This window comes from Protomyctophum parallelum (genome assembly GCF_964188405.1).
Source record: "Protomyctophum parallelum genome assembly, chromosome: 11".
NCBI classification, from domain to species: domain Eukaryota; kingdom Metazoa; phylum Chordata; class Actinopteri; order Myctophiformes; family Myctophidae; genus Protomyctophum; species Protomyctophum parallelum.
In genome coordinates this window covers 19,910,921-19,926,658 of record NC_139707.1, presented here as the reverse complement: position 1 = coordinate 19,926,658, position 15,738 = coordinate 19,910,921, and the positions used below count along the sequence as shown (strand labels likewise).

Below are 15,738 nucleotides of genomic sequence, written 5' to 3'. Positions count from 1 at the left end.
ACAAGTAGTATAATTTCAGTATCATGGTCTGTTTCATGGCCAGCAACATGTCAGTATCATTTCAGCATCACTGTTAGGGTTAATGCCCCCTGCCCAAGAGCACCTCATGCTCTTGGGCATTCCAGGGTCCTCTAACTTCTCTGCATGCCCCCACATGTAGGGCTGTGTACCACCCCTGTATACTTGAGAAACACTAATATAGACACTCAGAAAGTGCAACCATAAAGTGTGTCCTTTTCACCAGGTATAGTAGGCCTATACACTACAGCATAACTGCCTTCTCTTTGCAGCCAAATACATTTGTGTTCCAAGTCCTTAGATGCACTGCTGAGGGGGAACTCCTTTTCACAATAGTGTGGCTAAGGAACTGAATGACAGAACTAACCATTCGCTCCTCCTGAAATTATTTAAAGGTATATTCAGTGATTTCACTTAATTCAAATATCACTTATTTTTTTGTTTTGTTGTGATAATCCTCCCTACTATAGAGTGTGCTGGCCATATAAGGAGTTCCTCCCTGTCCCCAGTTAACCCCTGGGGGTCAAAAAACCTTAGGTTTCGTTTTTGACTCTCTATCCTGATTGGACGAAAGGCTGGGTCCCACAGCCAAAAACGAAACCTATGGTTTTTTGAGTGAAATCACTGAATATACCTTTAACTACAACTATATATTATTTTTCCTGTTTAACTAGTTCATCACCCTCCCCTGCCATTCATTTCCTGCAAACAAGGTTAGTCTATACTGGAGCTGTTTTATGTCAGACACCACTACAGCTGGATCACTCCTGTTGCCTGGTGTTTTGTAGTTTAACATGGCTCCCGTACAGCCCAGCAGGACTCCCCCTTTCCCTCATGACTGTGTAGAGCCGTGGGAGAGGACTGGGAACATTAATCCCTTCAAAGGAACAGATCTAATTCAAAATCTGCCGCTCCGAAGTAGTTGAGAGGACAGTGATTGTTTCTGCAGGGAAGCCAGATAAAGATCACAGCGTTGATATAGAAAACTATAACTTACAGCACTACAGATGAAGTTGACTTGCCTGACAAAAGTTCTGAGGTTATCTAATGACTTGTATGAACAGGCTGCTACGGCTACTTTGCTGTCATTGTCAAATATTTTTGCAAAAAGTGTAAAACTGGACACCAAATGAATGGTTAATGCTGCAAAACATGCATACTTTGTGGGACTTAAATAGTAGGCTTATGCAGGATATCAAATGTGCCTGACTTTTTTCTTTTAAACCTATGTGGAAGGAAACTTTACCTCCTTTTTAACTGACAATTGTTTTTAAGGAACCACAATAGAGACATCAGTACGTATCCCAAGTGCTACATTTGACACATGGATCAATGGAGTCCATTCAGATTTTTTTAAATCAGCTATAGGTTGGCTGTATGTATATGCATGAGCTATTTGTCAGATAAAGCCTAATGGTTTATTTTCTTTAACAAAACTGTGTTAAAGAAAATCATTGTGATTACAAATTGACAGCTTTAAAGAAAAGAAAACTGAATCATTTGATAATGTAATAATTAAGTATTTAAAGCAGTGTGGCAATTCAAAGCAACAACAAAAATTACAAATGTAAAAGGAACGTAAATTCTTCCAAGATGAGAACTTTTTGTCGAGTCACTTGCTTTGGACTGCTTTGCTCTATCAAACAGCTAGGCATGTGCTTGAGAGATCTCTGGAGATAACAATGTGACATTGTCACTATAGGGTTCTGCTACAAATCCTTAATTACAAAAAGAGGATCAGATGACTACAGCATCCAATGCCGGGGTCTCCAGGCGGCATGGGGGTCTTTGATCAAGAAAATCCAATTATTTGTGTATATACATTTCCCACATAGTGATTACTTCATTAATTGTCCCGCCTTTATCTCCTCCCTTCCCATCCCCCCTAATAATCAGCTCTTTTATCCAGACCAACAAACACACCATAGGAGCTTTGTGGATTCAAAGGATTTGCTTTCCCCTCTCAAAGAGCCGCTATTCTTTGATGATTGGGCAGCGGCAAACTTCAAAGTAATAAATCTTATTTCTGACTGGCTGGCGGCCCACCAAAGTCCTTATCAAATTCTAAGAAGTGATCCCTCACTCTTCAGATAGTCCAAGGATATCTCGAGGAGAGGAAGCATTGGGAGTGAAGACTGGCACACGTTTTTTTTTTTTAATTTACTGCGAATAATACATATTTATCTCAGTTTATTTGTATTTTGTTTTCAACACGAGGGAGGAGGACGTTTACAATGGCAGCAGTTGCTGTACTGCGGAATGAAACACTTCAGGCATTTCTTCAGGTTTGTCTCAAAGTTTTTGTTTACCGGTAGTTCAATCTGTCCTTTTTAACTTGAATGCTAATTATATCTGATTTCAGTTTAGGCATTGGGATTTTTTTTAACTACTTTTAAGTGCAGTTTAAAGTTATTACGCAATTATTAGGTTAGCCAGCCTATACAACTATCTAACTGTTATAATATCGTTGTAGTCAATTACTCGAATATAACAACTTTGGTGATGTATTGCTTTTATCACTCAGCCTACAACGCAATGGAGAAAGAAATGGTCGGACACGTCTGCTCTGTTTTATATTAAAAAAAATACTAAACCCTAATTGTTTATTTTGTTTTAGGAAAAGTAAAATGAGCTTATATAGTGATGGAAATGTATTTGTTTTGGTTATTCAGGATCGAACACCAAACTCTTCTCCGGAGAATTGCATGAAGCACTCCCCGCTGGCTCTCCTGGCTGCCACTTGTAACCGGATCGGGCATCACCACGGAGCAAACCCCGCTGATTTCCTCCAGGTCCCTTATGACCCGACACTGAGTTCGCCGTCGCGGTTATTTCACCCGTGGAGTAACGAGGGGAATCCCCAAACAACTCTCGCCAACAACTCGCCTTTCGGACTATCCTCCAAGCCCCAGCTCTCTGCGCACATCCAGGGCTCGTTCAGCGCGCACCACGAGCTCCCCCTCACCCCTCCAGCGGACCCCTCCTATCCGTATGACTTCTCCCCGGTCAAGATGCTGCCTTGTTCCATGCAGTCTCTGCAGACTACGTGCCCCCCCACGTATGTCCCAGCAGTGACTTATGCAGCCCCAACTCCTATCCAGGCTGCGATGCCAAGTTTCGTTACAGGACCCTCTGGCCTTGTGCATCAGCAGCAGAGACAGTTGTCCCCAAACCCCGGAGAGGATATTCCGTGGTGGAGCCTTCAGCAAGGGAGTCACGTCGTAAACCACCACCACACGTCCCTTGCTCCTCATCGTTTCCAGCTGCAGAGAGGTCTGGTATTGGGACATACCGACTTTGCGCAATATCAGACTCAAATTGCTGCCCTGCTGCACACAAAGTCCCCCCTCGCAACTGCCCGGCGGTGCCGGAGATGCAGGTGTCCCAACTGCCAGTCCTCTACTTCAAATGACGAGCCCGGGAAGAAAAAACAGCACATCTGTCACATACCTGGTTGCGGGAAGGTTTATGGCAAAACGTCTCACCTCAAAGCCCACCTGAGGTGGCACTCTGGAGAACGGCCGTTTGTGTGTAACTGGTTGTTCTGTGGAAAGAGTTTCACCAGATCGGATGAACTCCAAAGACATCTGAGGACTCACACGGGGGAAAAGCGCTTTGTCTGCCCGGACTGCTGTAAGAGGTTCATGAGAAGTGACCACTTGGCCAAACACGTTAAAACTCATCAGAACAAAAAAAGCAAGTGCCACGACAAGACTATTGATCATGTCAAACGGGAAGATACCAGGAATATGTTGTAACACACAGAAGATTAGTAGGCTATATAGCTATCCACTATAGTGCAATAATACAGTTCTATATTAGTTCAAGTACAAAGTGAGCTACATTTTAAACTAGGATATTTTGTTGGATGATTTCTTTTGCCGAATATAGTTTCTAACATTGTTGGTCTGTTTAGCACATTTCTGTATATAGTCTCATAAGTTAAATTGGGATCATGGAGAAAAAAAAGTTCAGCCCATGAGTTCGAATTCACTGTCTATATCATCAAGGAGAACAAGTTTTCAACTTGTGTTTGATCATTGTCTTCGGTGGAAGATTCAACCTTCTTGTAAATTATATTTAATAGCTTTTGTTGAATGAAAGTGTCAATATTGTTGCTCCATATGGGGTGTTTTTTTAGCATGCTCTTGAAAAGATATGCTATTGTTGAAATGACCCAAATACTGTGTGAGAAAAAGACTATAACATTTAGCACATTTCAGAATAAATTCATTAAATCGTATAGCCAGTTATATGTTTCATGGTACAGAGAGTTTGTTTGTGCTGAGTGAAATCTGGTTTGTCAGACAATCTCTCATGGGTTTATTCAGTTTTGTCAGTGTTGCATTTTTTTATATTCTCTTTTCTCTCAGACAGTTTTAGAGTGGTAGATGTCAGAAGCTAGTGTTGTTTTTAAGGGAGTATATCACTCGGAATATTAAATTGGCTCTACCATCAAGTTGACACAAATTCTATTCCAAAATAGGGAGGATATAACATCAACTTAATTGTGGTAGTCCACTAGGGTTGCTGTATTGTGTTAAATAAACTAAAAGCTATAAAGTGTCCATCATAACCTAATGAGATGATGTGATTGAGTTGGACTGGGTTGCTTTTGAGATAATCTGTTGGGAGATGTATCCTGATTCTGAATAAATTGGGAGCTGCACTGCTAAAATGTTAAAATGTTCAAGTCTTCATGGAAGTTCTATATAAGCGGTCAGAGATTGTACTCCAGGTGAGCAAAGAACTAATCGCAAACCACTGTGTTACTCAATATTGCAAAATCTCTACTCAAATATCAAAAACTGAGATTCTGCTCGTTCATTTTCACAGTTTACAGATTTTTGTGTTCTGCAAATTCCGGTATATATGCACGACTTCAATGCTGTTTCTTAATATTCCCTATTGGAAGGTGTATAAGAAATCATTGGTGCCATTTGTAATTACCATTGGTGTTCATTCATTTCACTGCCTTTAGAATTTATTGGCTAGGATTGTATTGAAATATTCAAACCGAATGCTCTAAATTTTGATACATTGTACTAAAAAAAGGAAAACTGGAATACCTCTCGTATTCTAGTTGTTAGAATTATTATTATTATTATTATTGTTGTTGTTCTTTTTACTTGAACCATTCATTACATTCCATAGAACTATACCCTGACTGCATTTCCAATAATGTCATCTGCAGGTGTATATCAGTTAATTATATGGAAATATGTTTTAATTTAAGGCTTGATAATTTCATGTGACATCACATGAAATTGAAGATTTGCGTGGAACAACAGTCTGGTGTGTAATTTACCATCTTGTGAGACAGCTGACAGCACTTCCCAGACATTTTAACAAACCAAATAATTGGACTAAGAGCCTAGCCTAGCCTTAGTCTTATTTACAGCAACATGTCTGGGGGAGTATAAATTAAAGTGAATGGAGGGAGGATTGCTCACAGCCACACTCAGTCACACCTGCACTTGTACAGTTGATCAATTAGAAATTATATTTTAATATCTGAAGGTTATAAGTGCCTTGCTCAAATGATGCTTTGAAGGGTGCTATAGTAAGCCTACTTACTGTAATATTCAGGCTAGTTACACCTAAAGTATAACTCCATAGCACGAAGATGTGAAGATAATTGAGCTATACTTATATTGATACCTGGTGATATCCTTTCATCAATCATAGTTACTCTATGTCTGAAACCACTGCTGATATTCATTTAGATTTTTTAACAGTTATGTTTCCATCACAAGAGCACCCCCTATTGTTAATGGCTATGTCGCATTAACAATTCCCTTTTACCAAGATAGTTACTGAATGCAGATGGATTTTAAATCATTTCTAGATCAATTACATCTACATGTGGCCTTATTATTTCCATGCAGTATTATGCAAGTCTCAAACAGTATTTCAGACCTTGGTGAAATGTGTTGTGTTTTTATTATTTTAAAGTTTTAAAGTCCCTGTGACTGACGGCCCATCTCAGTTTATGTCAAATCCAACTGGCGCTCCAAATATGTTGACGTATGCTCCTTTTTAAATGGATTTGATTATTTTAATTATTTTAAAAGTATTTAAAATATTTTACTATTTCAGGTTGACCTGCATAAGTGCTCTGTTGGCGATAAAATATGCTCTATCTTTGTGAAACCATAAGCTTTGTTTGAATGTCCTTGATGGAATGCAGGATGATGAAAGTTGCATCCAGTTCTGTCACATCCCAGGGATGAACAATATGTATCAATAGTATATTCATGACAAATGATAAGTATGATGAAGCCTAAAGTATTTGCCATTTGAAGTATCTTATCTACTTATTCTCTATTATCGTATTATGAAGAGGAAATAATGATAACAATTATTATTGGTGTGTGTGTGTGTGTGTGTGTGTGTGTGTGTGTGTGTGTGTGTGTGTGTGTGTGTGTGTGTGTGTGTGTGTGTGTGTGTGTGTGTGTGTGTGTGTGTGTGTGTGTGTGTGTGTGTGTGAGTGTGAGTGAGTGAGTGAGTGAAATGGTGCATTTACTGTATGTAGCGCCTTTATCCAAAGCGCTTTACAATGTGCATTACTTATACACACACGCACGCGCACACACACACACACACATACAGTGATGGCAGTGGAAACCATCCAAGGCACCAAGGGCAACCCCGACGGAGCCCGGGATCAAACTGGGAACCTTTCTTTTCCCAAGTGGCCGCTTTACCCCCTCTGATACTGCTGCCCATGATAACTTTGATGTAAGGCCCCTCTCACAGCACTGTGTGACACGAATGTCATGGTACTGGTCACTGGGCCTCATGCGCCACTAAGTTCCTAACTTTTCCTCTTTTACATTTCTTCCTAACTGAATTCCAAAGAGAACTCGAGTCAGATTCATAAAACGTTCTTAAGTAGGCAGAATTGTTCGTAAGCATGTTCTTATGATGATGACATCACATATCCTAATTAGCATCGCATCCTAATTACCATAGGGAACCCCACCAATCCCATATAAGGCATTGGGAATTCACTTTTCTACCTGTGTTCACCCAGGTGGGTGTGGGTGTGGTTTTGCATGACTCCATGGCCTGTGTGTGATTGCAGTACGCAGCAATCACAGGACCTCACACACAGAAATAAAGTCAAGAATACCTAAACTAAAGTCTAAATATGGTGGAACACCAGACTCCAAACATTAAAAATCAATACCTACTGTGGAGGTACTGAAGTGAACAGACATTTTCAATATTGAATGTATTTTATTATTTATCTCACAATAGTCAACTTTCACCACTAGACATCAATGTAAATTAGCTTAAATTAGCATATTATGCATATGTCATGTTCAGAAGTAGTGGATAGTAGTGGATATAAAACATTTTAGCACTGGAGGGTGGATATGGAGGGGCTTTAAGGCAGAAGCTGCTTGGTATATGTAATGGTGAGGAAATATGGGTGATGAGGGTGATATGGTGGTGCAAGGGGTGGGATAGGGGGGCTTGCAGGTAGGAAGCTTACAGGAAAATGGAGGTGGTGGCTGTCGTATATGGGGTGTGGGTGTATGGGGGGGGGGGGGGGGTGATGGCTGGTGGGCTGGGGGTTATGTGGTGGGTATGGTGCATTTGTTTGGGTTGGGTTGTAAACTCTAAACCAGTGGTTCTCAAACATTTTCATGTCAAGGACCCCCAAATTGACAGGCATTCTGCAGACCCCCATATGAAAATATTTTCTGCTAGGGAAATGTTTTGAAGATTTATCAAAATGTTTCGAAATAGCCGATCTACAAGCTCAAAAAGGGCAGTAATGGGACGCATTTGTGAGCTTGTAGATTGGCTATTTTCAAAGTATAAAATGGGATTAAAGTGGGAAAATATTTTGCTGTGGACTTCCTGTAACTTCCTCAAGGACCCCTTGAGGTCCTCAGACGAAACTTTGAGCATCATACAGAGGGCGCTGCTTTTCCTTTATGTTTTCAGATTGCATTTAAGAACAAAAAGGCACCCTAAGAATGCTCCACAGTGTGCGTAGATTCTGTTCTTACCTACGAACAAATCACAGCTAAGAAAACATTGAGGGTTCCCAAAACCTTCTTAAAAACGTCCTAAGTGGGTCTAAGAACAAATTTCCTCTTAAGAACTTCTTAAGAACGGTTGGCGCATGAGGCCCATTGAGGTTGCCGTAACACACAAAAGACACAGGACACAAGTGTGTCTTGCGTGTGTCGTACGTGGAGTACGACACACGCCAGCACGTAGGAGTAAGTGATTTAAATCACACAATTTAAATCGTTCAACGATTGAACGATTTAAATTGTTTAACAATTGTACGATTTAAATCGTTGAGTGATTTAAATCGCGTATTCGCGTATTCTTCACGTATTCTTCACGTATTCTTCACGTATTATACGTGTATTCGCTTATTATTTGCGTATTATATGCGTATTCGCGTAATATTCGCATGTTTGCGTATTATACACGCATTATACGTGTATACGCGTATAATACGCGTATTATAGGCATATTCGCGTAATATAGTCATATTCGCGTATTATAGGCATATTTGCATATTATACGCGTATTATTTGCATATTATGCGCATATTATTCGCGTATTATACGCGTATTATACGCGTATTATACGCGTATTATACGTGTATTATACCCGTATTCGCGTGTTATTGAATTATCGCGTATTATGATTTAATGATTTAAATCGTTGTATTCGATTTGAATAGCTCAACGATTTAAATCGTTGAATCGCTGAACGATTTAACTCGTACAACGATTTAAATCGTATACAATCGTTTAAATCGATCGTTCCATCGTTTTAATGATCTCGGCAAGAGTAGGCCTACCCTTTAAAGATATTTTGCAAATTTTACAATGTTGGCTTTGTGATTTATTAATTTAAATACTGTTATTGCCTACAATGTAAATTGTGAAATCACTTTACTGTTGAAATATAATGAAATTAATGTGATTGCTTTTGGACCTGTAAATTACAACAAAACAAACCAAGGCACTGGTGTGGTACTTCCTGGTTTACCGGAACGGGGTTCAACTCCCTGCAGTGCCCTCAATTTGTTGTATTTACATTATTTATCTACTGTATATTTCTAACTATGAAACATTTCAAAGATTCCTTTTCAGGCAAACATGTCCACCGTAAGAGGAACCTAAATTGTTTTGAATGGGGTTGGTAGGTTTAAGTATGTAGGACTAGTAGCATGCCAAAGTTTGTGCTATTGCCATAGAGAATGCATTGGGCGTTTAAGTTAAATAACTCAGAAACTACAAAACATTTCAAAGTAAAACGTTCCAGCATGTGTCTCCACAGTAAGCTGAATAATAAAAAGTGTGAATGGAGTTTCTAGGTGAAAGTGATTTTTTGACGTGCCAAAATCTGCCATTGAGCCCCATGTTAAAAGTCTCAAATTTGAAAGCACTATATTTCTAAAACTATGACACCTTTCAAAGAGTCCTTTTCAGGCAAACATGTCCACCGTAAGATGAACCTAAGTAGGCTAGAATGGGGTTGGTATAGGTTTAAGTATGTAGGACTAGTAGCATGCCAAAGTGTGTGCTATTGCCGAATGCATTGGGCGTTTAAGTTAAATAACTCAGAAACTACAAAACATTTAAAAGTAAAACGTTCCAGCATGTGTCGCCACAGTAAGCTGAATAATAAAAAGTGTGAATGGAGTTTATCCCATTTTTAGACAGCCCTTTAGACGAATATTAGACGTCTATTAGACCAAAAAATGCTCAGTGGGGAGGATAAAAAATGAAAAAAACAATGGGCTATAACCCATCGTTTTTTTCAAATCCTCAAAAATGATGAGAAACGGCGTGCTACAGTATGCCGTACGGTATGGGCTATAGCCATTCACACTTTTTATAATTCAGCTTACTGTGGAGACACATGCTGGAACTTTTTACTTTGAAATGTTTTATAGTTTCTGAGTTATTTAACTTAAACGCCCAATGCATTCTAGTCTGTGGCAATAGCACAAACTTTGGCATGCTACTAGTCCTACATACAAAATTATGAAAAACGAGGATGATTTTTTTGTATCAAAATTCAAAAAACGACCCATCGTTTTTTTCATTTTTTTCAAATCCTCAAAAATGATGAAAAACGGCGTGCTATAGTATGCCGTACGGTATGGGCTATAGCCCATGGTAAAAAATGATGAAAAACGAGGATAAAAAAAAAGAATCAAAAATTCAAAAAACGATGGGCTATAACCCATGTTTTTTTTTTTTTTTCTCTCAAATCCTCAAAAATGATGAAAAACGGCGTGCTATAGTATGCCGTACCATATGGGCTATAGCCCATATCCTCGCGGTGTATGAGAATGGGTGTTGCGGAGGATGAGAGGCATTCCTCTCATCCTCCGCAACACCCATTCTCATACACCCATCCCCAATACATTCTCTATGGCAATAGCACAAACTTTGGCATGCTACTAGTCCTACATACTTACACCTAGCAACCCCATTCTAGCCTACTTAGGTTCATCTTACGGTGGACATGTTTGCCTGAAAAGGAATCTTTGAAATGTTTCATAGTTTTATAAATATAGTGCTTTCAAATTTGAGACATTTAACATGGGGCTCAATGGCAGCTCTATAGGCACGTCAAAAGTCACTTTCACCTAGAAACTCCATTCACACTTTTTATTATTCAGCTTACTGTGGAGACACATGCTGGAACTTTTTTTTATTTTTATGTTTTGTAGTTTATGAGTTATTCAACTTAAACGCCCAATGCATTCTCTATGGCAATAGCACAAACTCTGGCATGCTACTAGTCCTACATACTTACACCTAGCACCCCCATTATAGCCTACTTAGGTTCATCTTACGGTGGACATGTTTGCCTGAAAAGGAATCTTTGAAATGTTTCATAGTTTTAGAAATATAGTGCTTTCAAATTTGAGACATTTAACATGGGGCTCAATGGCAGCTCTATAGGCACGTCAAAAGTCACTTTCACCTAGAAACTCCATTCACACTTTTTATTATTCAGCTTACTGTGGAGACACATGCTGGAACTTTTTTTATTTTTATGTTTTGTAGTTTATGAGTTATTCAACTTAAACGCCCAATGCATTCTCTATGGCAATAGCACAAACTCTGGCATGCTACTAGTCCTACATACTTACACCTAGCACCCCCAGTATAGCCTACTTAGGTTCATCTTACGGTGGACATGTTTGCCTGAAAAGGAATCTTTGAAATGTTTCATAGTTTTAGAAATATAGTGCTTTCAAATTTGAGACATTTAACATGGGGCTCAATGGCAGCTCTATAGGCACGTCAAAAGTCACTTTCACCTAGAAACTCCATTCACACTTTTTATTATTCAGCTTACTGTGGAGACACATGCTGTAATTTTTTTATTTTTTATGTTTTGTAGTTTATGAGTTATTCAACTTAAACGCCCAATGCATTCTCTATGGCAATAGCACAAACTTTGGCATGCTACTAGTCCTACATACTTACACCTAGCAACCCCATTCTAGCCTACTTAGGTTCATCTTACGGTGGACATGTTTGCCTGAAAAGGAATCTTTGAAATGTTTCATAGTTTTAGAAATATAGTGCTTTCAAATTTGAGACATTTAACATGGGGCTCAATGGCAGCTCTATAGGCACGTCAAAAGTCACTTTCACCTAGAAACTCCATTCACACTTTTTATTATTCAGCTTACTGTGGAGACACATGCTGGAACTTTTTTTTATTTTTATGTTTTGTAGTTTATGAGTTATTCAACTTAAACGCCCAATGCATTCTCTATGGCAATAGCACAAACTCTGGCATGCTACTAGTCCTACATACTTACACCTAGCACCCCCAGTATAGCCTACTTAGGTTCATCTTACGGTGGACATGTTTGCCTGAAAAGGAATCTTTGAAATGTTTCATAGTTTTAGAAATATAGTGCTTTCAAATTTGAGACATTTAACATGGGGCTCAATGGCAGCTCTATAGGCACGTCAAAAGTCACTTTCACCTAGAAACTCCATTCACACTTTTTATTATTCAGCTTACTGTGGAGACACATGCTGTAACTTTTTTTTATTTTTATGTTTTGTAGTTTATGAGTTATTCAACTTAAACGCCCAATGCATTCTCTATGGCAATAGCACAAACTTTGGCATGCTACTAGTCCTACATACTTACACCTAGCAACCCCATTCTAGCCTACTTAGGTTCATCTTACGGTGGACATGTTTGCCTGAAAAGGAATCTTTGAAATGTTTCATAGTTTTAGAAATATAGTGCTTTCAAATTTGAGACATTTAACATGGGGCTCAATGGCAGCTCTATAGGCACGTCAAAAGTCACTTTCACCTAGAAACTCCATTCACACTTTTTATTATTCAGCTTACTGTGGAGACACATGCTGGAACTTTTTTTTATTTTTATGTTTTGTAGTTTATGAGTTATTCAACTTAAACGCCCAATGCATTCTCTATGGCAATAGCACAAACTTTGGCATGCTACTAGTCCTACATACTTACACCTAGCAACCCCATTCTAGCCTACTTAGGTTCATCTTACGGTGGACATGTTTGCCTGTAAAGGAATCTTTGAAATGTTTCATAGTTTTAGAAATATAGTGCTTTCAAATTTGAGACATTTAACATGGGGCTCAATGGCAGCTCTATAGGCACGTCAAAAGTCACTTTCACCTAGAAACTCCATTCACACTTTTTATTATTCAGCTTACTGTGGAGACACATGCTGGAACTTTTTTTTATTTTTATGTTTTGTAGTTTATGAGTTATTCAACTTAAACGCCCAATGCATTCTCTATGGCAATAGCACAAACTCTGGCATGCTACTAGTCCTACATACTTACACCTAGCACCCCCATTCTAGCCTACTTAGGTTCATCTTACGGTGGACATGTTTGCCTGAAAAGGAATCTTTGAAATGTTTCATAGTTTTAGAAATATAGTGCTTTCAAATTTGAGACATTTAACATGGGGCTCAATGGCAGCTCTATAGGCACGTCAAAAGTCACTTTCACCTAGAAACTCCATTCACACTTTTTATTATTCAGCTTACTGTGGAGACACATGCTGGAACTTTTTTTTATTTTTATGTTTTGTAGTTTATGAGTTATTCAACTTAAACGCCCAATGCATTCTCTATGGCAATAGCACAAACTTTGGCATGCTACTAGTCCTACATACTTACACCTAGCAACCCCATTCTAGCCTACTTAGGTTCATCTTACGGTGGACATGTTTGCCTGAAAAGGAATCTTTGAAATGTTTCATAGTTTTAGAAATATAGTGCTTTCAAATTTGAGACATTTAACATGGGGCTCAATGGCAGCTCTATAGGCACGTCAAAAGTCACTTTCACCTAGAAACTCCATTCAAACTTTTTATTATTCAGCTTACTGTGGAGACACATGCTGGAACTTTTTTTTATTTTTATGTTTTGTAGTTTATGAGTTATTCAACTTAAACGCCCAATGCATTCTCTATGGCAATAGCACAAACTTTGGCATGCTACTAGTCCTACATACTTACACCTAGCAACCCCATTCTAGCCTACTTAGGTTCATCTTACGGTGGACATGTTTGCCTGAAAAGGAATCTTTGAAATGTTTCATAGTTTTAGAAATATAGTGCTTTCAAATTTGAGACATTTAACATGGGGCTCAATGGCAGCTCTATAGGCACGTCAAAAGTCACTTTCACCTAGAAACTCCATTTACACTTTTTATTATTCAGCTTACTGTGGAGACACATGCTGGAACTTTTTTTTATTTTTGTGTTTTGTAGTTTATGAGTTATTCAACTTAAACGCCCAATGCATTCTCTATGGCAATAGCACAAACTTTGGCATGCTACTAGTCCTACATACTTACACCTAGCAACCCCATTCTAGCCTACTTAGGTTCATCTTACGGTGGACATGTTTGCCTGTAAAGGAATCTTTGAAATGTTTCATAGTTTTAGAAATATAGTGCTTTCAAATTTGAGACATTTAACATGGGGCTCAATGGCAGCTCTATAGGCACGTCAAAAGTCACTTTCACCTAGAAACTCCATTCACACTTTTTATTATTCAGCTTACTGTGGAGACACATGCTGGAACTTTTTTTTATTTTTATGTTTTGTAGTTTATGAGTTATTCAACTTAAACGCCCAATGCATTCTCTATGGCAATAGCACAAACTCTGGCATGCTACTAGTCCTACATACTTACACCTAGCACCCCCATTCTAGCCTACTTAGGTTCATCTTACGGTGGACATGTTTGCCTGAAAAGGAATCTTTGAAATGTTTCATAGTTTTAGAAATATAGTGCTTTCAAATTTGAGACATTTAACATGGGGCTCAATGGCAGCTCTATAGGCACGTCAAAAGTCACTTTCACCTAGAAACTCCATTCACACTTTTTATTATTCAGCTTACTGTGGAGACACATGCTGGAACTTTTTTTTATTTTTATGTTTTGTAGTTTATGAGTTATTCAACTTAAACGCCCAATGCATTCTCTATGGCAATAGCACAAACTTTGGCATGCTACTAGTCCTACATACTTACACCTAGCAACCCCATTCTAGCCTACTTAGGTTCATCTTACGGTGGACATGTTTGCCTGAAAAGGAATCTTTGAAATGTTTCATAGTTTTAGAAATATAGTGCTTTCAAATTTGAGACATTTAACATGGGGCTCAATGGCAGCTCTATAGGCACGTCAAAAGTCACTTTCACCTAGAAACTCCATTCAAACTTTTTATTATTCAGCTTACTGTGGAGACACATGCTGGAACTTTTTTTTATTTTTATGTTTTGTAGTTTATGAGTTATTCAACTTAAACGCCCAATGCATTCTCTATGGCAATAGCACAAACTTTGGCATGCTACTAGTCCTACATACTTACACCTAGCAACCCCATTCTAGCCTACTTAGGTTCATCTTACGGTGGACATGTTTGCCTGTAAAGGAATCTTTGAAATGTTTCATAGTTTTAGAAATATAGTGCTTTCAAATTTGAGACATTTAACATGGGGCTCAATGGCAGCTCTATAGGCACGTCAAAAGTCACTTTCACCTAGAAACTCCATTCACACTTTTTATTATTCAGCTTACTGTGGAGACACATGCTGGAACTTTTTTTTATTTTTATGTTTTGTAGTTTATGAGTTATTCAACTTAAACGCCCAATGCATTCTCTATGGCAATAGCACAAACTTTGGCATGCTACTAGTCCTACATACTTACACCTAGCAACCCCATTCTAGCCTACTTAGGTTCATCTTACGGTGGACATGTTTGCCTGTAAAGGAATCTTTGAAATGTTTCATAGTTTTAGAAATATAGTGCTTTCAAATTTGAGACATTTAACATGGGGCTCAATGGCAGCTCTATAGGCACGTCAAAAGTCACTTTCACCTAGAAACTCCATTTACACTTTTTATTATTCAGCTTACTGTGGAGACACATGCTGGAACTTTTTTTTATTTTTGTGTTTTGTAGTTTATGAGTTATTCAACTTAAACGCCCAATGCATTCTCTATGGCAATAGCACAAACTTTGGCATGCTACTAGTCCTACATACTTACACCTAGCAACCCCATTCTAGCCTACTTAGGTTCATCTTACGGTGGACATGTTTGCCTGAAAAGGAATCTTTGAAATGTTTCATAGTTTTAGAAATATAGTGCTTTCAAATTTGAGACATTTAACATGGGGCTCAATGGC

General features: G+C 38.5%; 1 protein-coding gene across 1 annotated transcript; it reads left to right on the top strand.

The window, feature by feature from the left end:
- Nucleotides 1-2,126: 2,126 nt before the first annotated feature.
- On the top strand, nt 2,127-4,589 carry sp5a (Sp5 transcription factor a). The gene is made up of 2 exons (XM_083775952.1): nt 2,127-2,303; nt 2,691-4,589. The coding sequence occupies exons 1-2, from the start codon at nt 2,253-2,255 to the stop codon at nt 3,774-3,776; spliced, it is 1,137 nt and encodes a 378-aa protein (XP_083632078.1). The 5' UTR covers nt 2,127-2,252; the 3' UTR covers nt 3,777-4,589.
- The last annotated feature ends 11,149 nt before the right edge of the window (nt 4,590-15,738 follow it).

Bases quoted from the DNA above. Each gene is read 5' to 3' on its own strand.
- sp5a (XM_083775952.1), top strand. From the start codon at position 2,253: ATGGCAGCAGTTGCTGTACTGCGGAATGAAACACTTCAGGCATTTCTT. The intron at 2,304-2,690 runs GTTTGTCTCAAA...TTGGTTATTCAG, and splicing joins CACTTCAGGCATTTCTTCAG to GATCGAACACCAAACTCTTC.